Source organism: Prionailurus viverrinus, chromosome E3 (genome assembly GCF_022837055.1).
Source record: "Prionailurus viverrinus isolate Anna chromosome E3, UM_Priviv_1.0, whole genome shotgun sequence".
In the NCBI taxonomy this organism is placed as follows: Eukaryota; Metazoa; Chordata; class Mammalia; order Carnivora; family Felidae; genus Prionailurus; species Prionailurus viverrinus.
In genome coordinates this window covers 16,174,996-16,197,080 of record NC_062576.1, presented here as the reverse complement: position 1 = coordinate 16,197,080, position 22,085 = coordinate 16,174,996, and the positions used below count along the sequence as shown (strand labels likewise).

Sequence of the window (22,085 nt, the reverse complement as noted above, 5' to 3'; positions counted from 1 at the left end):
CGAACTCCAAGAGTCTGACTCTTAACCCACTGAACCACCCAGGATCCCCATCCCAGCACCATTTATTGAAGAGGCTGTCTTTTCCCCATTGTATATTCTTGGCTTCTTTGTCAAAAATTAACCACAGGGATGCCTGGGTGGCTCAGTCAGTTGAGTGTCTTGCTCTTGTTTTCAGCTCAGGTCATGATCTTGTGATTGGTGAGTTCAAGCCCCTTGTCAGGCTCTGAGCTGACAATGAAGAGCCTGCTTGGAATTCTCACTTTCTCCCTCTCTCTCTGCTTCTCCCTTTTGCGCTCTCTCTGAAAATAAATAAACTTAAAAAAAATTAAGTAACCACATACGTGTGAGTTTACTTCTGGACACACTGTTCTATTCCATTGATTTATATGTCTTTTTTTATGCCAGTAACAATACTGTTTTGATTTCCGTGGCTTTGTAATATAATTTGAAATCAGGAAGCATGATGCCTCCAGCTTAGCTCTTCTTTCTCAAGATTGCTTTGACTATTCAGGGTCTTCTGTGGTTCCATGAAAGTTTAGGATTGTTCTATTTCTGTGAAAAATGCCATTGGAATTTTGATAGAGATTGCACTGAATCTGTAGATTGCTACAGATTGCTTCTTTCTGGTAGTTCATTATTATCATGTATACATGCAATAGATTTCTATATATTGATTTTGTATGCTGTAACTTTACTGAATTTATTTTTAGTTCAGTTTTTTGGTAGAGTCTTTAGGGTTTTCTATATATAGTATCCTGTCATCTGCAAATAGTGACAGCTTTACCACTTTCTTTCCAATTTGGCTGCCTTTTATTTATTTTCTTGCCTAATTGCTCTAGCAAGGACTTCCAATACTGTGTTGAATAAAAGGAGCAAGAGTGGGGCACCTGGGTGGCTCAGTCAGTTGAGCATCCGACTTTGGTTCAGGTCATGATCTTGCGGTTTGTGAGTTCAGGCCCCACATCAGGCTCTATGCTGACAGTTTGGAGCCTAGAGCCTGCTTTAGATTCTGTGTCTCCCTCTCCCTGCCCCTCACCCTCTTATGATCTGTCTGTCTGTCTGTCTGTCTCTCTCTCTCTCTCTCTCAAAAATAAACATTTAAAAAAATAAAAGGGGCAAGAGTGGCATCTTTGACTTCTTCCTGATCTTATAGGAAAAGCTTTCAGCTTTTCACTGTTCAGTATGATGTTAACTTAGGGCTTGTCACATATGGCCTTTACACACTGGGTATGTTCCCTCTCTACCCACTTTTTTGAGAGTTTTTATCATAAATCGATGTTAAAATAATTTTTTTTAATGTTTCATTTTTATTTTTGAGAGTGTGAGTGGGGGAGAGGCAGAGTGAGAGGGGAATAGAGGATCCACAAGTGAGCTCTGTGCTAATAGCGGTGGGCCCAATGTGGGGCTTGAACTCAAAAACCAAAGATCATGACATGAGTTGAGGTCAGATGCTCAACCAACTGAGCAACCCAGGTGCCCTGGATGTTGAATTTTAGAAAATTCATTGTCTACATCTATTGAGATATCATATTTTAGGAAAGTTTACTTTCAAATATTAATATATTTTTGAGATCAGAGGAAATTAGTGATATGGTGTATATTAATAAGGAAACATTTGAAATATTTCAGTAAACTAATGAATTTGGATTACTTGACTTAGATAAAAGCATTTTTAAAATGTCAGATGCTTCTCAGACTCATATTTGCTCTAATGAAGAGTTAAGAGGAGGGTTTGAAAGAAAAGACGTACTATTCTGTTTATCCTTCAGAATCATTGACCTTAAGGGGTGCCTGGGTGGCTCAGTCCGTTAAGCTTCCGACTCTTGTTGGTTTTGGTTTGGATTGTGATCTCATGTTTCCTGAGTTTGAGCCCTGAATTGGGCTCTGCTCTGACAGTGTGGAGCCTTCTTGGGATCCTCTGTATGCCCCTCCCCTGCTTGCTTGCTCCCTCTCTCTCAAAATAATTAAATAAATAAAATAAACTTAAAAAAAATCATTGCTCATGAAATAGATACATTTCTCATATTTACTCATAAAAATCTTTTATCACTTCCCAGGTGTTCCAGTTACTGACTGATCTGAAAGAGCAACGGAAAGAAAGTGGAAAGAACAAACACAATTCTGGGCAACAGAACTTGAATACTATCACCTATGAAGTAAGCCTAGGCTTGTCGAGGGGCTACCGAAACTAGCATTGAGGGGTTGGTTTATTCCAGGGATGACTGGCCACCAAATCATGACTGACTCTTACTGATTTGAGTAGTTTTACTCTAACCCAGTTTTTATTCTGTTCATGCAAGTGGAGGAAATTTGGCCAATGGTGAGGTTAGCCAATGACAGAGTTAGAGGGAATAGTGAAAAAAAAAGACTGTCCTCAATTCTAACACCATTTGCGAGTCAGGGATCCCTAAGACCACCCTTGGGTTCAGTAATTTACTGGAAGTACTCAGAACTCACTGAAAGCTATTACATTCACAGTTATGGTTCATTACATGAAAAGGATACAGATTAAAATTGACCAAAGGAAGAAGCATATGAGGCAGAGTCTAGGAGAAATGCCAACACAGAGCTTCTATCCTCCTCTTATGTGGGTGGAGTCAGAAAATGTTTGTCCTCTAATGTGGGTGGAGTCAGAAAATGTTTCTCTTGAAATCAATGTGTGATAATACATACAAAATATTGTCAACCAGGGAAGCTCAGCTAAACTTCAGCTTCCCAAATTTTTATTTGCGTTCTGTTATGTAGGCATGATTGAATGATTGGTTGCCCGTTGTAGTTCATCTCAGCCTCCAGGTGCACTGATTCTGCATGACCCAAAGCCTCCACCCTAAGTCACATTGTTAAGACTATTCATTATGACATAAGACCTCCAGAGAAAGATACTCCTATTAAGTATAACATTGCCTCTCAGAAGCTGAAGGCAAAGGACAGACCGTCTCTTTGGGCAAAGCTCAATTCATTCTTTCTTTCTTTCTTTCTTTCTTTCTTTCTTTCTTTCTTTCTTTCTCTTTCTTTCTTTCAACGTTTATTTATTAATATGAGAGAGAGAGAGAGCATGAGCAGGGGAGGGGCAGAGAGAGGAGGAGACACAGAATCCGAAGCAGGCTCCAGGCTCCGAGCGTCAGCCCAGAGCCCGACGTGGGGCTCAAACCCACAGACTGTGAGATCATGACCTGAGCTGAAGTCAGATGCTCAACCAACTGAGCCACCCAGGTGCCCCAAAGCTCAATTCTTTATTGCACAAAAAGTGATGTTTTTTATTGTAAAAAACTTAGGAAGTACCAAAAAGGATAAAGAAGAAAGCTAAAGTAATTTATAATCTAACATCTAGTTGACATTTTGCTATGTTTTCTTCCAACCTTATGCTTTATCCTTAAAAAAGAAAGTTTAAGCTATTATATTTGTTATATATGATGTTTGATTTTTTTAATAATTTTTTAAAAAGTTTACTTTTATTTATTTTGAGAGAGAGCAGGTTGGGGAGGGTCAGAGAGAGAGGGAGACAGAATCCCAAGCAGGCTCTGCCTGATAGTGGTCTCGAACTCATGAACAGTGAGATCATGACCTGAGCCAAAATCAAGAGTCAACGCTTAACCGGCCGAGCCACCCAGGTGCCTCTGTGATGTTTGATTTTTATATCTGTCATTTTAATTTATGTTTTGGCTATTTCCTTTCAAATCTGATTTTGTCTTTATAAAGGGTTTAGTTTTTATTTTTTTAACTTTTATTTTTTTAACATTTTATTATTCTTTTTAAAGTTTATTTATTTATTTTGAGAGAGAGAGCAGGGGAGGGGGCAGAGAGAGAATTCCTAGCAGGCTCCACACTATCAGCACGGAGCCTGATATGGGACTTGAACTCATGAACCGTGAGATCATGACCTGAGCTGAAATTGAGAGTTAAGGATGCTTAACCACTCACACCAGTCAGAGTGGCCAAAATGAACAAATCAGGAGACTATAGATGCTGGCGAGGATGTGGAGATACGGGAACCCTCTTGCACTGTTGGTGGGAATGCAGATTGGTGCAGCCATTCTGGAAAACAGTGTGGAGGTTCCTCAAAAAATTAAAAATAGACCTACCCTATGACCCAGCAATAGCACTGCTAGGAATTTACCCAAGGGATACAGGAGTGCTGATGCATAGGGGCACTTGTACCCCAATGTTTATAGCAGCACTCAACAATAACCAAATGATGGAAAGAGCCTAAATGTCCATCCACTGATGAATGGATAAGGAAATTGTGGTTTATATACACAATGGAGTACTACGTGGCAATGAGAAAGATTGAAATATGGCCCTTTGTAGCAACATGGATGGAACTGGAGAGTGTTATGCTAAGTGAAATAAGTCATACAGAGAAAGACAGATACCATATGGTTTCACTCTTATGTGGATCCTGAGAAACTTAACAGAAACCCATGGGGGAGGGGAAGAAAAAAAAAAAAAGAGGTTCGAGTGGGAGAGAGCCAAAGCGTAAGACACTCTTAAAAACTGAGAATAAACTGAGGGTTGATGGGGGGTGGGAGGGAGGGGAGGGTGGGTGATAGGTATTGAGGAGGGCACCTTTTGGGATGAGCACTGGGTGTTGTACGGAAACCAATTTGACAATAAACTTCATATATTGAAAAAAAAAGGATGCTTAACCAAGTGAGCTGCCTAAGCACCTCTGGTTTTCATTTTTATTTACTTTGTTATTTTAGGGGGAGAGGGGCAGAGAGAGAGAGAGAGAGAGAAAGAAAGAAAGAAAGAAAGAAAGAAAGAAAGAAAGAAAGAAAGAAAAGAAAGAAAGAAAGAAAAGAAAGAAAGAAAGAAAGAAAGAAAGAATCCCAAGCAGGCTCCATGCTCAGGGGCTTGATCTCATGATCCTGGGATCATGACCTGAGCTAAGATCGAGTTGGACACTTAACCAGCTGAGCCAACCAGGCACCCCAGGATTTAGTTTTAATTATCTTTATCTTTTCAAAGACAAAATTAAACCTGGGTTAAGTTACCATAATCCCTTTTAAGGAATTTAAGGGGGGGTTTAGTACGTTTGTCCCCATTCCTCCCTGTCTGGTTTTGTTCATCTAATCATGTGTTTGAAATCCCATCATTCATTTATTCACTCATGTTCTTTTACATTGTATCGTTCATCCATCTCTTTAAAAAAAAAAATGAAATGTTTGTAATTAGTTTTACAGCCAAATTTCAAGCTGTCAGGTGCTCTTTTGCGTGCTTAAATCAGTCTAAGCTCACTGCCACTCTTACATACTCATTAAGCTCTTGCTTTTAATATGTGGTACCTTAAGGAAGGTTATTGTGGTGTTAAGGGTTTTGAGACTGCTTATACTTGCGAATGTATTTCTTGTGTTTTTAATGTGAATGACCCCTCATCTGACTATGGAGTTATTGGGCTCAGCCTTCAGTCGTCAAGGCTCTGTAGGTATTACTTGGTCTCTTACTGTTTGTCGTTGTGGAGGAGTCTGAGACCAACCAGATTTTTGAACTTGAGAGAAACTCTTAACTTATGAGGTTACTGTTTACTTTTCCGGCTTGAAATTCCTTTGAAGTTATGTCTAGGTGGGATTCTCTCTTTTAAAAAAAGTAAGAGCCTTTTATTTTGAGCTAATTTTACAGAAAAGTTATAAAGATGGTGCTGAGAGTTCCCATATGTCCTTCCCCCAGGTTTCCTTGATGTTAACATTTTATTTAACCATGGTACAATGATCAAAACTAAGAAAATTACACAAACATTTTATTCAGATTTTCTCAGTTTTTCCATTAATGCCCTTTTTCTGTTCAAGGATCTGATTCAGGATGCCATTTTGTATTTAACATGTTAAATGTTAGCATGTCTCCTTATATCCTCCCGTCTGTAACGGATCCTTAGTCTTTCCTCAGTCTTTCCTCATCTTCCATGCATGATCTTGACACTTTGAAGAGTACCAATGCAAGTCTTTTATAGAATGTCCTTCAGCTTTGATTTGTTTGATGTTTTCTCATGATCAAACTGAAGTTACAGCTTTTGGGGAAGAATGCCACAGAAGCGATGTGCCCTGCTCAGTGCGTGATACAGGGTACATGATATCAGTGTCTTGTCACTGGTACTGTTAACTGAAATCACTTGATTACAGTGGTATCTGTCTGGTTTCCCCACTGTAAAGTTACTGTTTTTCTGTTTATACTTCGTATTCATTAGAAAGGAGTCACCAAGTCCAGTCCATTGAAAGGTACCTCTTGAAGGGTATCAAAGAGTTTGAGGACATATATATTAAAACTATCACAGTATTAATAAATATTTGGGGAAGATGCTGTGAGGCTATGCAAATATCATATTTCTTCTTAAGCTTTTGCCCATTGATTTTAGTATTCATTGGTAGGTCTTTCCTGCAGTAATTATTACTGTGGTTCAATTGCCTAATGGTGATTATTTCCCTCATTCCTTCCATATTTAACACATAGAAATCTTCTGTAACAAACAATTGTTCCTTCTCATCCATTTATTTATTTACTTAATATCTGTATGGATTTGTGACTATTCTTTGGGTTTCATGTCTTTAAAAACATTGTCTGAAGGGGCTCCTGGGTGGCTCAGTCGGTTGAGTGGCAACTTCTGCTCAGGTCATGATCTCACGTTTCATGAGTTCGAGCCCCACATTGGGCTTGCTGCTTTCAGTGTGAAGCCTGCTTTGGACCCTCTGTCTTCCTCTCTCTCTCTGCTCCTGTCCCACTTGCACTCTCCCTTAAAAATAAACATTAAAAAGAAAAAAGAAAAAAATTGAAATATAACACAATTGTCAGATTGAGGTTTTTCTTCTTTTTTTTTTAAGATCAGGAAAGCTTTCTTCCTGAATGTCATTCATTATTCCTGTTCTAGCTACTGATTTTCTTTTTGAGGAATTCCCATTATATGAAGATTAACTCTCCTGAAGGCATTTTTTTATAGAAGATTGTCTTTTATTTTTATTTAATATTTTTTTATTTTTGAGAGAGAGTGAGAGACAGAGTGAGCAGGGGAGGGACAGAGAGAGAGGGTGACACAGAACCTGAAGCAGGCTCCAGACTTTGAGTTGTCAACACAGAGACTGACGTGGGGCTTGAACTCACAAACTATGAGATCATGACCTGAGCTGAAGTTGGACACTTAACCGACTGAGCCACCCAAGGCACCCCTATAGAAGATTTTTTAAACAAAATTTTACAATACTAAATTATAACCATTGTCTTCCCTTTTTCTCATTCAGATTTTGTCTTATGCATTTTCTTTTTAAAATTTTTTTCGTAGACATTAAAATATATATCAAAAACACCATGCAGGCACCAGAGTCCTGAGATTGTCAGAGAGTTTCTCACAGCAATGAAAAGCCACAAGTTGACCAAGTAAGTAAAAATTATTTTAACTAGGAAAAGTGTGACACATAATGAAAATGATAGCTTACAAAAACCATCCTTAGCATTGGTGTATTTCTATTTAGTTGGGTTTTGAATCATAATTAACACACAGTGCTCTTTTACAGTAGGATCATGGTATCATAGACCAGACAGCTAAGACTTAGACACAAGTGTCTTTCTAGAGCCAGAAACAGAATGTAATGTAAAAAATCTTTCTTTGTTTTTTGTTGTTTTTTGAATCCCAGTTCTATGAGCTGCCCCATAACCCCTTTCTAGCACTCAGGCCAAATTGGTTAGAAATGAAGTTCACAAATTACAGTGCTCTTTATAAAGTTGATCAGTTAAGTCATTTGTCATTTGTGTTTACTTGGGGCAAAAATAGGTTGACAATATTGTCTTCCAGGGGCTTGATTACTTTTCCTGGTTACTTTCTTTCTTTCTTTTTTTAAATAGGAATTATAAACATCATTAAAAATTGGATTAAGATTGGTTTATATGAGAAGAATACTAGCCCTAGTCTTTTAGAATTAATACCAGAGCTGATAAATCCCAAAAGCCGTTGTCATTCATTCAGGATAATTAATAATTTTCTTTTGAGGGAAACATTGGTGTTATTTCAGACACACGGGGGCTACACTGTCAATAAACTAAGTGACTTCTCTTGCCTCTCCAGGTGAACTCTGAAGGCAGTCATCTTTCAAATGTGTGTTTGTGTGTATATACTTTGTTTTTTCACTTGTGGTAAAATTTATCCTAACCACTTTTAAGTGTGTAGTTCATTAGTGTTAAATATATTCACATGTTGTGCAACCAGTATCCAGGAGTTTTTAATCTTACAAAACTGGAACTCTCTACCAATTAAATAACTCCCATTTCTTCCTCACCCCAGCCCCTGACAATCACTGTTCCATTTTCTGTTTGTATTCTTTTTCAAGATTATTTGGATTGTTTAGGGTCCCTTGGGATTTCCATATGGCTTTTTCTATTTCTGCAAAAAATGTTATTGGGATTTTGATAGGGCTTATGTTGAATCTGTAGGTTGTTTTTGGATAGTATTGACATTTTTTTTTTTTAATTTTTTTTTCAACGTTTATTTATTTTTGGGACAGAGACAGAGCATGAACGGGGGAGGGGCAGAGTGAGAGGGAGACACAGAATCGGAAACAGGCTCCAGGCTCTGAGCCATCAGCCCAGAGCCTGACGCGGGGCTCGAACTCACGGACCGCGAGATCGTGACCTGGCTGAAGTCGGATGCTTAACCGACTGCGCCACCCAGGCGCCCCTTGACATCTTAACAGTGTAAAGTTTTGCAGTCCACAAACATGGGATTTGTTTCTGTTTATGTCTTCTTTAAATCTTTCAGCAATATTTTATAGTCTTCAGTATACAAATCTTTTACCTCCTTGGTTAAGTTTATCCCTAATTATTTAATTTTTTTCAGTGCTGTTGTAAATGGAGTTGTTTCTTAATTTCTTTTTCAGATTGTTCATTATCAGTATATAGAAACACAACTGGTTTTCATGTGTTGATTTTTGTATCCTGTAACTTTGCTGAAATTGTTTATCAGTTCTAACAGTTTTTTGTTGCATCTTTAGGCTTTTCCACCTATATCATAGTGTTGTTGTCTGTGAACAGAGATAATTTTACTTCTTTTTCAGTTTGCATGCTTTTGTGTCTTTTTCTTGTTTAATTCCTCTGGCTAGGACTTCCAGTACTATGTTGAATAGAAGTGGTGAAATCAGGGACGCCTGGGTGGCTCAGTTGGTTAAGCGTCTGACTCTCTTTCGGTTCAAGTCGTGATCTCATGGTTCGTGAGATTAAGCCCTATGTCAGGCTCTGCACTGATTGCCTGAAGCCTGCTTGGGATATTCTCCCTCTCCCTCTCCCTCCTTCCCTCCCTCCCTCCCTCCCACCCTCTGTCTTTCTCTCTCTCTCTTTCAAAATAAATAAACTTCAAAAAAAAAGTGTGAAAGCAGTCATCCTTGTCATCTTCCTAATCTTAAGAGAAAAAGCTTTCAAACCCTTGCACCATTGAATAGATGTTACCTGTGGGTTTTTTGTATGTGGTCTTTGTTATGTTGATGTAATTTCCTTCTATTCCAAGTTTGCTGAATATTTTTATCATGCAAGGGTATTGAATTGTGCCACATGCTTTTTCTGCAACAACTCAGCTGATTAGGTCGTTTTTTTTCCTTCAGTTTTTAGGGTGATACATTACACTGATGGATTTTCACGTGTTGAGCAGTTCTTGCATTCCATGAATTAATCCCACTTGGTCATTGTGTGTAATTCCTTAATATGCTGGTTGGGTTAATATACTGTTGAGGATTTTGCACTAACTTAAGAGATACTGGTCTATAGTTTTCTTGTGGTGTCTTTATCTGGCTTTAGTATCAGGGCAGTCTTGGCCTTATAAAATAGGAAGTGTTCTGTCTGCTTTAATATTTTAGAGGAGTTAGAAGATTTGGTGGGGTTTTTTTTGTTGTTTATTTTTTTAATATTTGACACACTGTATTCTTTATTTATTTTAAGTAGGTTCCACGCCCAATGAGGGGCTTGAACTCACGACCCTGAGATCAAGGGTTGCATGCTGTACCAACTGAGGCAGCCAGGTGCCCCTGAGAAGATTTGGTGGTAATTCTTGGTTAAATGTTTGCTAGAATTCACCTGTGAAACCATCTTGTCCTGGACCTTTCTTTATTTGAGGTTTTAGATTATTCATTAAATCTCCCTACTACTTATAGGTCTGTTGAGATTTTTTATCTCTTCATCGAGTCTTGGTAAGTTGTGTCTAGGACCATATGTATGTATTTTTGAGGGAATATTATTTACTTGTTACCCAAAGTCATTCTTGTTCTTTGATGTATTATAAGCTTTAAGCTTAGAAGCTTGTAATGTTTGGGGGGGGGGGGGGAGGATCAGAAAAGATCTTCCTTATTAAAAGCCAGTATGAATTATATCGGATGAACCAGGAAAGTTTCACGTCTCTACCTTACATTCCATTTATTGAGTCCATTTAATGTTCATGCATTTAACACTCTCATTTAATTGTAATTTTCAAAGCAGCCCAATGGACTGCTGTTACTGTATAGACTCTACAGCAGATGGGGATATTTGAGTTCGTTATTTCAGCTTTCTAGTTTAACTTTGTCCTTTTTGGCTGTCTTTGCTTTTGGTTCCTGAATGATAAAGTGCTGTTGTTATTCTACCTGTTACGATGAAATCACTTCATTCCGACTGATCTAAGTAAATCAGTCTGTCACCTCTTTGAGTTCTCATTTTTTTCTCCAAACTCTTTTAGTGGGGAGGCCAAAATGCAAGAAAGTAGACTTTGTGAGAGCACCTAACGATGTAGTCGGTTGAAATTATTCCTTTAGTCTAAATGCTTTTTGGCCATTACAACCTTTAATATTGATAAAACAGATTTGAAGCAGGTTGTGTTTACAATGAAAAGAGCAGAAGCTGAATCCTCACTGGTGTTGTGGCTTTATTGCCTGCCGTTGGTACACAAATATTATGGTTAATATTTGTGGTGTTTGAAGTAGCCAGGGGTGCCTGGCCTTTTTTGGTAGCTGAAAATTATTTTAAGAAATACACAAAATCAGGGGGCCTGGGTAGCTAAGTCAGTTGAGCGGCCAACTCTTGGTTTCGGCTTGGGTCATGATCTCATGGTTTATGAGTTCAAGCCCCACCTTGGGCTTTGTGCTGATAGTGCGGAGTCTGCTTGGGATTCTCTCCCCTTCTCTCTGCCCCTTCCCTGCTCCTTATGCTCTCTTTGTGTCTCTCTCAAAATAAACTTAAAAAAAAAAAGAAGTATTCATAACCAGATGGTTCAGAAATTGGAGTTTAGCTCTGAGAATAGACTAACTTCCAATGGAAATGTTTCTATAGAATATGAGGGAAAGGGAAGGTGAGAAGACAAAGTCTAAGTGTAGGAAAAGTAAGGCTTTGGCTATTTTATATAAACTGCCTCACTTAATCCTGACAGCCAACTCAGTGTTTTACAGATTAGTGGGCTGAGGTTGAGATAAGTTACATATGTGCCCCAGATCAGTCACAGAGTGAGTGGTACAGCTTACCCAAAGTTTCATGTTGTTTTTCTGAGAAAGCTAGTTAAGTGTGTGTATAAAGATAGTAGACCCAGTGAGCCCTGTGGTTGTCCTTGTTTGGGTGTTGAGAAGGAACTTTTTCTTCTGGGGAAAAATAACATAGCTACTCTTCCAACAGCCGGTCAAGAAAATTTTTCACTCCCAGAAATTTTAGAGTAACACTGGATTCCTATAAATATTTATTTTCAAATGATTTATCTTGTCATTAATATATAAGCAATTCATGTGTGTGGCAGATCAGTTTCATCACCCCCAGAAATTATCTCATTATGTCTTTTGTAATTAATGCCTTTCCCTGTGCCCAGTGCTTGGCAGCTGATCTGTTTTTTTTCCTATGAGTTTGCCCTTTCCAGAAATCATGTAAATGAAATAATACAGTATATAGCCTTTTGAGTGTGTCTTCTTACATTTGCATACTGCATTTGTGCTTTATCCACATTGTTGTGCATTTATTCTGTTTTATTGCTAAGTAGTATTCCAGTGTATGGATATACTGCAGTTTGTTTATTCACTAATCAATTGAAAGACATTTGAGATGTTTCCAGTTTTTGGCAATTATGCAGCTACTGTAAACACACCATCTGTGTTTTTGTGTGAGAATAAGTTTAACTCTAAGAAACTGCCAAACTCTTTTCTAAAGTGACTGCACTATTCTGCATGCTCTCTAGCCAATGTAAGAGAGTTCCACGAGTACTTGGTATTTTTAGTAATTTTTAGTTTAGCTGTTTATATTGGTTTGAAGGGGTATCTCATTGTGGTTTAATTACATTTTCTTGGTAATGAATGAGTGTTTTCTTTTATTTCACATATCTTGGATGAAATGTCTATTTAAATATTTTGCCCATTATTTTGTTTTTATTACATAATTTTGACAGTTCTTTGTATATTCTGGATATAAGTCTTTTGTTCAGTATGTAATTTGCAGATATTCTGTCCAATTTGTGGTTTGTCTTTTCATTCTCTTTTTAAAAATTTTTTTTTTAACATTTATTTATTTATTTATTTATTTTTCAAAGTTTATTTATTTTTGGGACAGAGAGAGACAGAGCATGAACGGGGGAGGGGCAGAGAGAGAGGGAGACACAGAATCGGAAACAGGCTCCAGGCTCTGAGCCATCAGCCCAGAGCCTGACGCGGGGCTCGAACTCGCAGACTGCGAGATCGTGACCTGGCTGAAGTCGGACGCTCAACCGACTGCGCCACCCAGGCGCCCCAACATTTATTTATTTTTGAGACAGAGAGAGACAGAGCATGAATGGGGGAGGGTCAGAGAGAGAGGGAGACACAGAATCGGAAACAAGCTCCAGGTTCTGAGCCATCAGCCCAGAGCCCGACACGGGGCTCGAACTCACGGACCGCGAGATCGTGATCTGGCTGAAGTCGGACGCTTAACCGACTGCGCCACCCAGGCGCCCCTGTCTTTTCATTCTCTTAACACTATCTCAGAACACAAGGTTTTGATGGAGTCAAATTTATTCTTTCTTCTCTTATGCATCCTGCCTTTAATGTTTTGTGTAAAAACTGCCATATCCAGGGTTACAAAGATTTTTCTCTTGTGTTTTCTTCTAGAAATGATCCATTTGAGTTGATTTTGAGGGTATGTTGTGAGATAAGGGTTGAGGTTCAGTGTGTGTGTGTGTGCGCGCGTGCGCCTGTGCCTGCAAATTTCAGTGTTTCAATAACATTTGTTGAAAAGACCACCCTTTCTTTGTTGAATTGCCTTTGCAGTTTTGTAAGTCATCTGTTGATTCTGTCACTTCATTCTGTAATCTGTTCCATTGATCTATGTGTCTATTCTTTTGCCAGTGTCACACTCTGTCTTAATCACTGAAGCTTTGTAGTAAGTGTTGAATTCAAATAGTATAAGTTCTTCAACTTCGTTCTTTTCAAAATTGTTTTGGCTTTTCTGGTTCCTTTGCCTTTTTATATAAATTTTCAAATCATTTTATTGATATCTAGAACAGATCCTGCTGAGATTCTGATTGGGATTGTATTACATGTATATATCAGTTTTGAGGGAGAATTGATATGAATATTGAGTCTTCCAATCCATGAAAACAGTGTATCTCTCCATTTATTTAGGAGTTTAATTTCTTTCATCGCTGTTTTTGTGGTTCAGCATACAGGTTCTGCACAGTTTATTAGATTATACCTATGTATTTAATAATTTTTGGTGCTATTTTAAATAACACTGATTTCTAGATGTTCATTGCTAATGTAGAGAAATACACCTGATTTGTCTGTATTGATCTTATGCTGTACAACCTTGCTAAATCCATTTACTAATACCAGGGGCTTTTTTATTTTTTAGCACGTTCCTTGTGATTGTTCTATGTAGACAATCATGGTATTTGTGGATACAGACTTTTATTTTTTTCAAATCTTTTTGCCTTTATTTCTTTTTCCTGTCTCATGCTCTGGCTAGGACCATGATGTTGATGTATGATGTTGGACAGGAGTGATAAGAGCAGACATCACTACCTTGTTCCTGATGTTATGGGAAGGCTTTCAGTTATTTACCAGTAAGTATGTTAGCTTAGGTTTTTCATGGATGCTCTTTACCAGGTGTAGGAAGTTCAGTTTGGTGAGATTTTTATCATGACTGGATATTGAATTTTGTCAGTTGCTTTTTCTGTGTCTGTTGAGGTGTTTATATGGTTCTTGTTCCTTAGTCTTTAAAAATGTGTCTTTTTGCTTTTTGGCTATATCTTTTCATATATTTTGCTGTAGGGATAGCAATCTATATACCTATTCGTTTACAGTCAGGATAAAGTTAGTATTTTATCACTGTCAGTAAACTATACGTAAGACTCTTAACTTCTCCCTTTTATGTTGTATTTATTATATCTACATCATTGAAATTAGTATTTAGCTGTGTTTCAACATTTGCTTTATATACTTTTACATATTTTAAAGAATTTAGGAGGATAAAATAGTCTTTTATGTTTACCCAGAATTTTACTATTTATTTTGCTCTTTATTCATTTCTTCTTTTTTTTTTTTTTTTTTAATGTCTGTTTTTGAGAGAGAGAGCACATGACAGGGGAGGAGCAGAGAGAGAAGGGGACAGAGAATCTGAAAGCGGGCTCTGTGCTGAGCTGTCAACACAGAGCCTGACACAGGCTTGAACTCACAAACCGTGAGATCATGACCTGAGCCCAAGTCGGACACCTAACCTACTGAGCCACCCAGGCACCCCATTCTTCATTCATTTCTGAAGTTCCATGTTTATTTCTCATCATTTACTTCAGCTTGAAGAACTTCCATTAACATTCTTTTAGAACAAATCTGCTGCTACGAATTTTCTTAGTTTTCTTTCAATTGAGAATGTTATTTTCTTTCATTCCTGAAGGATAGTGTCATAGGTTAATTGGTCTTTTAGCACTTTAAAGATGTTATTTCAGTCTAACTATTACGATTTCTGATGAGTAATCTGTGGTCACGCAATGTGTAATGTGTTACTTTCCTATAGCTGCTTTTAGTATTTTTTCTTTTCTCTGGTCTTCAAAAATCTGATTTTGATTTTTTTTTTTAAGTTTATCTTTGCTGAGCTTCTTGATTATATAAATTTTTGTTTCTTACCAAATTTGTAAGGCTTTGAACCATTATTTTGAAATATTTTTTTCTACCCCAGTCTCTTTCTCTTTTCTTTCTGGAACTCCAAAGACAACTGTTAGAACTTTAATAATGGTTCTATGGGTTCCCAAGGCTCTGTTCTTTTTTTTTTTTTTTTTTTATGTTTATTTATTTTTGAGAGAGACAGAGTGTGAGTGGGGGAGGAGCAGAGAGAAAGGGAGACGCAGAATCCGAAGCAGGCTCCAGGCTCTCCACTGTCAGCACAGAGCCCAACGCAGGGCTTGAACTCACGAATGGTGAGATTATGACCTGAGCTGAATTTGGATGTTCAATCGACTGAGCCACCAAGGTGCCCCACAAACTTTTTATTATTTTCCAAATAATTTATATGCTTGTCACTCTTAGCTCCTTAAGTGGAGTATGTCCAACCCTGTTGACACAAAAAGCTCTGGACAACAAAATGCAAATAGGGGATCAGGACTGGGGAGAAAGAAAATGATGTATTGCTTTTCCTCTAGATCTACTTTGATTGTCACTTGCAGTTTCAACTCCACTGCACCTTGTCACGTGACTGTATTTTCTTCTAATCCATGACTGTTGATCAGTAAAGACCACAGAGCAGCCCCATTCAGGGGAACCTTCTGCAGTGATAGAAATATACCTCTGGTCTGTCCTATACAGTAGCTTTTAGCCACTTGTAGCTGTTGCTCATTGGAAATGTGGCTTGTGCAAAGGAGGAACTGCATTTGTAGAGTCATTTAATTTTAATTAAATGTAGGTATGAGTAGCCGTGTGTAGGCGGTGGCTGACATTATAGCAGGATTCTCTCACAGAGAGTCGTGACACCAAGGCTTTTCTTTCCAGGAAGCAACTTTATTCCTGCCAGCACTGCTCAGTTAGGTTCGTACCCGAAGAACTGAGCCCCACGTGGCGTAGTTTTTTTTATATATTTTTTACTTCTTTGTCTCCCATATATGGTAACACACAAACATGTAGTCTGATTAAGTGGTCTGATGTTACAAGGTCGTAGGGGATGGTGTCACGTACACGTATAGCCAGGTTGCCTTGAGGTTTTTTTCCTTTCCTTAGGGAGGGACCCTACCACATTCCCCCTTTTGATGCTGTTTTGGGTCAAAGAGCATCATCTTGGTTTAGAGGCTTATATTTTTATAACATCATTACATGAGTGGCTATCTTTTTTTTTTAATCATGGCCTTAGTGAGGCTGGAGAAAGAACGTACTACCAGGGGAGCTAATAAGCAAGGTAGGATTAAGCAACCTCCCAGAATTAGGAGGATAATTTTTATGAGAGTTTTGAATCCCCCAAAAGTTGAAAAACATTTTCCACATAACTCCCTGGGGTTTTAACCATTTCAGGTCTGGATGGGGACATGAACAATTCTTTTTATTTGATTTGTGATCTCTTTTATGACTTTCGTTTTCCTTATTTCTCTGTAGGCAGCAGTTGCGTAGGTTAAACTTTTTACAAACTTTTCCGTCAGAAGCAAGCAGGTAATCTAAGGCCAAGAGATTATGATAGATAGGGCATTGTGTATTTTGACTTGCTACTTGTCTCGTAAGTTAAGAGCTCTGGCAGTTTTATTGGTTATAATTTTTATAACTGCTTGTAGTCTAATTATGCAGTTTAGCATGTAAATGGGAGTGTGGTAGCCCAAGGACCCATCCTCTGCCCGGGTGGCATGACCACAATACTGGATTATACGCTCAGGAGGCCATTTATCGTCTTTTTAATTGCCAATTTGTAAGGCATGCTGCTTTTTTTGGAGTCTCGCTGTCCCCATACACTTGGACTTCCAAATGTTTTTCTCTGGCAAGTGGGAGCAGGAAGAAAGATGGATGAATAGTTTCCAGCACACATGACCATGACCAGCCTGAGGGAAGTACGATATAGGCTGTCCTTTCACATATCTAGTGTAGTCCACCTGGAGTTTGCCATTTGATGGCTGCGTTGACACTGTCCCAGGTCTCTCAGAGATGAGAGAAGTTAGACAAGGGGTGGGGATCTGTCTTAAGGTGATCTGGAGTCCCCCACCATGGGGTTTTCTGGCCAGTTGAGTTATAAAATCTTTGGCATAGGCATGTTAAGTTTTTAACAGAGATGACGATGAACTTTTTCCCCACCAGGCAAGACAGTTTTTCCCAATAATTGAGCTTTTGAGGAGCCAAACCCTGGTAGTAGGACTGGGGTATTTTGTTTTACTATAAGATTGGTGGGGATCTAAATTTTCTAGTCTCTTATGGCCATTGTTTCCCCATGTTGGTACCAACGAAGTATCCTATCCACAAAAGGAAGGTGAGTGCTAACAGAAAACTCTCACCACATTTTTGGCTGGCTGGAGCAGCCTTGGCCAATCCTATGGCAAAGAGTAGAGCAAGGTGCCAGGGAAGGCTGCCTTGCCCATGCTCTGATGTTCGTATCTCCAATGGCAAAGGAGGTGGAAACACGTGTCTCCAAATCCCGGGCGTGAGCCCCCAAGTAATGGAGAAGGATTCTTGCACAGAGAGTTGTGACACCGAGGCTTTTCTTTCCAGGAACCAACTTTATTACTGTCGGCACCACCCAGTTGGGTTCATACCCGAATAACTGAGCCCTAAACGCCATGTGGTGTGGTTGTTTTAATATATTTTTTACTTCTTTGTCTCCCATATATGGTAACAGACAAACATGCAGTCTGATTAAGTGGTCTGATGGTACAAGGTCATGAGGGATGTTGTCACGTACGCATATAGCCAGCTTGCCTTGCCTTGAGGTTTTTTTTTCTTTCTTTAGGGAGGGGACCCTACCACAGCATGTTGGGCAGTGCCATTTTATAATACCTCCTTTTAATTGACTTCATCTCACAGCCATAGACAAAATTCAGTGTCCTTTACAAGTCCTTTGCTGAATGATTCTGAAGCTTGATACATTGAACTTTTCCTGGGGGAAAAGTGGAAAGGCCATCCTCCGATTTGGATCTCCTCTTATGCCACCTATATTCTCTCCAACCATCCTTTAGTGGCTGAGGGTGCTTCTGGCAGCATTTCAACTCTTGTGTCATCAGGCCTTGTCTTTGAAACCTCAGAACTGAGAATCTGGTTTGCTGGATTCCCAGAAATGTCTTTCCCATCAGAGCAGCCATTTTAACCGAAATGAGTCCATTGACTGGATTCTTATTGAGAGGTGAGAGAGTCTGAGAATTTGGTGCCAAACACCTTTAGAAATTATGAAACCAGTGTCTTCTAAGTGTGATACAGGTAATGCCATGGTGAGTGAGATGATTTTAGGTGGTACAATAATATAGTTTGATGTACTATTTTAATTTCATTAGTTAAACTTAGTTTAATGTGTACTTTTAAATTAATATTTGCATGGTATATCATTCTCTATTTCCTTCATATTTTATGATGGTACTTATACTCAATGATACAGTCTGGGAAATGGCATGGGGAAAATAGATCACTTCCCCCCTCCACCTCCCCGCCTCCCGCCCAATTTTTTGCTGTGGTAAAATACACATAACATAAAATTTACCATTTCAACCATTTTTAGATGTGCAGTTTGGTGTATTAAATACATTCATAATATTGTGTAGCCATCACCACCATCAATCTTCATAACTCTTTTCATCTTGCAAAACTGAAATGCTATACCCATTAGACAGTAACTCCTGATTCCCCCAACCTCCTGCCTCAGCCACTGGTTTAACATCCTAAAATTATAACACTTTAATTTGAGTTTATACTAGTTTAACTTCAATAATATACAAAAATTCTGCTCCTTCCCCATCCTTTTCAGTTGCTGATATAACAGAATCACATCTTTGTACATTATATGCCCCAAACATAAACTCATAAGTATTTTAAATCATCTTGAATTTTGTAGAAAGCAAAAAGTGGAGTTACAAACTGCTGTTACCATAATACTAGCTTTTATAATTGTCCATGTGTTTACCTTTATGAGGTTCTTTCATTGTTAATGCAGCTTTGATTTACTGTGTAGCCTTTCACTTCATACTGCACAACATTGTTGAGTGATTCTTCCAGGGCAAGTCTGGTTTACTTAGCATTTGTTTCACAGGAAATGTCTTAATTGTTTCTTCAGTTTTGAAGGATAGTTTTTCTGGATATAGGATTCTTACTCGAGAGTTCTTTTTGTTTTAGCACTTGGAATATTTTGGACCACTGCCTTCTGGCCTTCAAAGTTTCTGATGAGAAATCAGCCCTCTCTGGCTTCAGGAAGCTGTATGCAAGCTGCTGCAGGAACGCAGATGCAGCCATTCCAGTAGAATTGGAGGATGGGTAGCTGGCACTGTGCCAAGGTCTGAAATCGACCAAAATTAAGTTTACTTTCCAAGCCTTAGCCTGAAAGTTGTAAGCTTTAACAGGGCTCCAGAATTCCAAAATAGTTACATCAGACAGATCCTACCAGTACAGGTGTTGTCTAGATGGGGAGACAGATTCCTGGTACCTTCTTAGAATCATCTCTGTTCTTTTTCTTTTTTTCTTTTTTTTTTTTTTTTTAATTGAGGCTTTATATTTTTACATCACTTTTAGGTTAACAGCAAAATTAAGGGGAGATACAGAGATTTCCCATATACCCCTTCCTCAACAGGTGCATAGCCTCCCTCCCATTATCAACATCCCCCATCAGATTGGTAAATATGTTACAATCGATGAACCTCCTCCATTGACACATCAATATCACCTAAAGTCCATAGTTTACATTGGGGTTCACTCTAAGAGTTACACATTCTGTGTGTTTGGACAAATGTATAATGACTTGTATCCACTGTTGCAGTGTCATATAGAGTGTTTTCATTGACCTAGAAATCCCCTGTGCTCCACCTATTAATCCCTCCCTCCCCACACATAACCCCTGGTAACCACTGTTCTTTTTACTGTCTCCGTAGTTTTGCTTTCAGAATGTCATGTAGTTGGAATCATACAGTATATAGTTTTTTTCAGGTTGTCTTCTTTCACTTAGTAACATGCATTTTAAACTTCCTTCATGTCTTTTTATGGTTTCAAAGCTCATTTCTCTATAGCAGTGAATAATATTCCATTGTCTGAATGTACCACAGTTTGTGTATCCATTACCCACTAAAAAACATCTTGGTTGCTTCCAAGTTTGGGCAGTTATCCAAAAATCCTGGTATAAACATTTGTGTGCAGAGTTTTTTGCCGATGCAAGTTTTCAGCTCCTTTGGGTAAATACCAAGGAGTGCAGTGGATTGATGGTAAGACTATGGCTAACCAAGACTGTCTTCCAAAATGGCTGTATCTTCATCCTCACCATCAATGAAAGAGTTTCTCTTGGCTCCAGTCCTCACCAGCATTTGATTGTTAGTGTTATGTTAGTGTTCTGGTGATGTTAGTGTTCTGGATTTTGGCCATTCTAATTAGATGTGTAATGTCTCATTTTAACTTGCATTTCCTTAATGACATAATGTGGAGCATCTTTTTGCATGCTTCTTTGCCATCTCTGAATCTTTTTAATGAGGTATTTGTTCAGGTCTTAGCCATTTTTCAATTGGGTTTTCTTATTGTTAAGTTTTAAGAATTTGTTGTATGTTTTGGACATCAGTACTTTATCCTGTCTTTTGTAAATATTTTCTCCTAGTCTGTGGTTTGTTTTCTCATTTTTCTGATGTTGTGTTTCACAGAGCGAATGTTTTTATTTTTTTTTTTTAATTTTTTTTTTCAACGTTTATTTATTTTTGGGACAGAGAGAGACAGAGCATGAACAGGGGAGGGGCAGAGAGAGAGGGAGACACAGAATCGGAAACAGGCTCCAGGCTCCGAGCCATCAGCCCAGAGCCCGACGCGGGGCTCGAACTCACGGACCGCGAGATCGTGACCTGGCAGAAGTCGGACGCTTAACCGACTGCGCCACCCAGGCGCCCCACGAATGTTTTTATTTAATTTTAATGAAGTCCAGTTTATTAATTATTTCTTTCATGGATCATGCCTTTGGTGTTTTAGCTGAAAAGTCATCACCAAATTCAAGATCATCTAGGTTTTTTTCTGCGTTATCTTCTAGGACTGTTTATAGTTTTGCATTTTACATTTAGATCTAATTGTCTGTAGACCGTTTTTGTCTAGCTGGTGGAGAAGCAGATTCCTGGTTCTTCCCGCTCTGCCATTTTCCCTGAATCCTCTCTGTTCAGTTTCTTTTTTTCCTTTCCCTCCCCCTCTTTGTTGTTCAAACAAGATACTTCATACTGATCTAAGTTCACAGACTCTTGTGTCATCTCCATTTTGTTACTAAGCCCAGCCAGCAAATTTTTTATTTCATGCATTATGTTTTTTAGTTCTAAAATTTCCGTTTGCTTATTATTTATAATTTTTGTCTCCTGAGGACTTCTAATATTCCATTTATTTTAAGAATATTATTATAATAGTTACTTTAAAGTCTTTGATAATTCCAGTGTATGGGTTATTATAGGTTTGGTATCTGTTGATTATCTTTTCCCTCGAGAATGAGTTGTATTTTCTTCTCATTGAGGTAATTTTCTATTATATCCTGGACTTTTTGAATATCATATTGTTTACACTCTGGGTCCTGTTAAAAGCCTCTGGGTAATGTTGCTTTTTTGTTGTTGTTTCTTTTAGCAGTCCATCAACCCAGTTAGGTTCACACCTCAAGTCTCTTGCCTTCATGGGTGAGGATTTCAGTGTCAGTTTAGTTTTTAAAACCTTTGATCTGCTGCTTTAGATCTTTTTTGCAAATGAGACAAGTGGTGGTTTAACTTGTTCACTCCTCAGTGAAGAGCTGAGGCTGAACCTAGGGTTTGTGCTGGTGAATGTTCAAACTTAGGAGAATCCCCTTCTCTAGGTCACTTCTCTGGCATTGCCACCATACTCTCTGACCTACTTGAGCCTCCTCTTTTGGTTCTCTGACCACAGTACTGGATTTCTCTCAAAGTTTTAGCTGCCCACATACAGTTGTTACTGGTGTTACTTTTGGGGCAAAGCAGGAAGAAATAAAGAGGAAGGAGGGGGAGATATTGGCACTCTGGACCATTG

General features: G+C 38.5%; 1 protein-coding gene across 3 annotated transcripts in view; it reads left to right on the top strand.

Annotated features, from left to right (window-relative positions):
- CRCP (CGRP receptor component) overlaps window positions 1-22,085 on the top strand; it is a 47,091-nt gene that overhangs the window by 10,330 nt on the left and 14,676 nt on the right. For 2 of the 3 annotated variants that reach the window (XM_047838721.1, XM_047838720.1), the window contains 2 exons: window positions 2,058-2,156; window positions 7,268-7,362. In XM_047838721.1, coding sequence (XP_047694677.1) covers window positions 7,340-7,362 — 23 coding nt within the window. In that variant the 5' untranslated portion in view covers window positions 2,058-2,156; window positions 7,268-7,339. The remainder of the gene's footprint in view (window positions 1-2,057; window positions 2,157-7,267; window positions 7,363-22,085) is intronic. The other variant, XM_047838722.1, reaches the window with a different exon arrangement.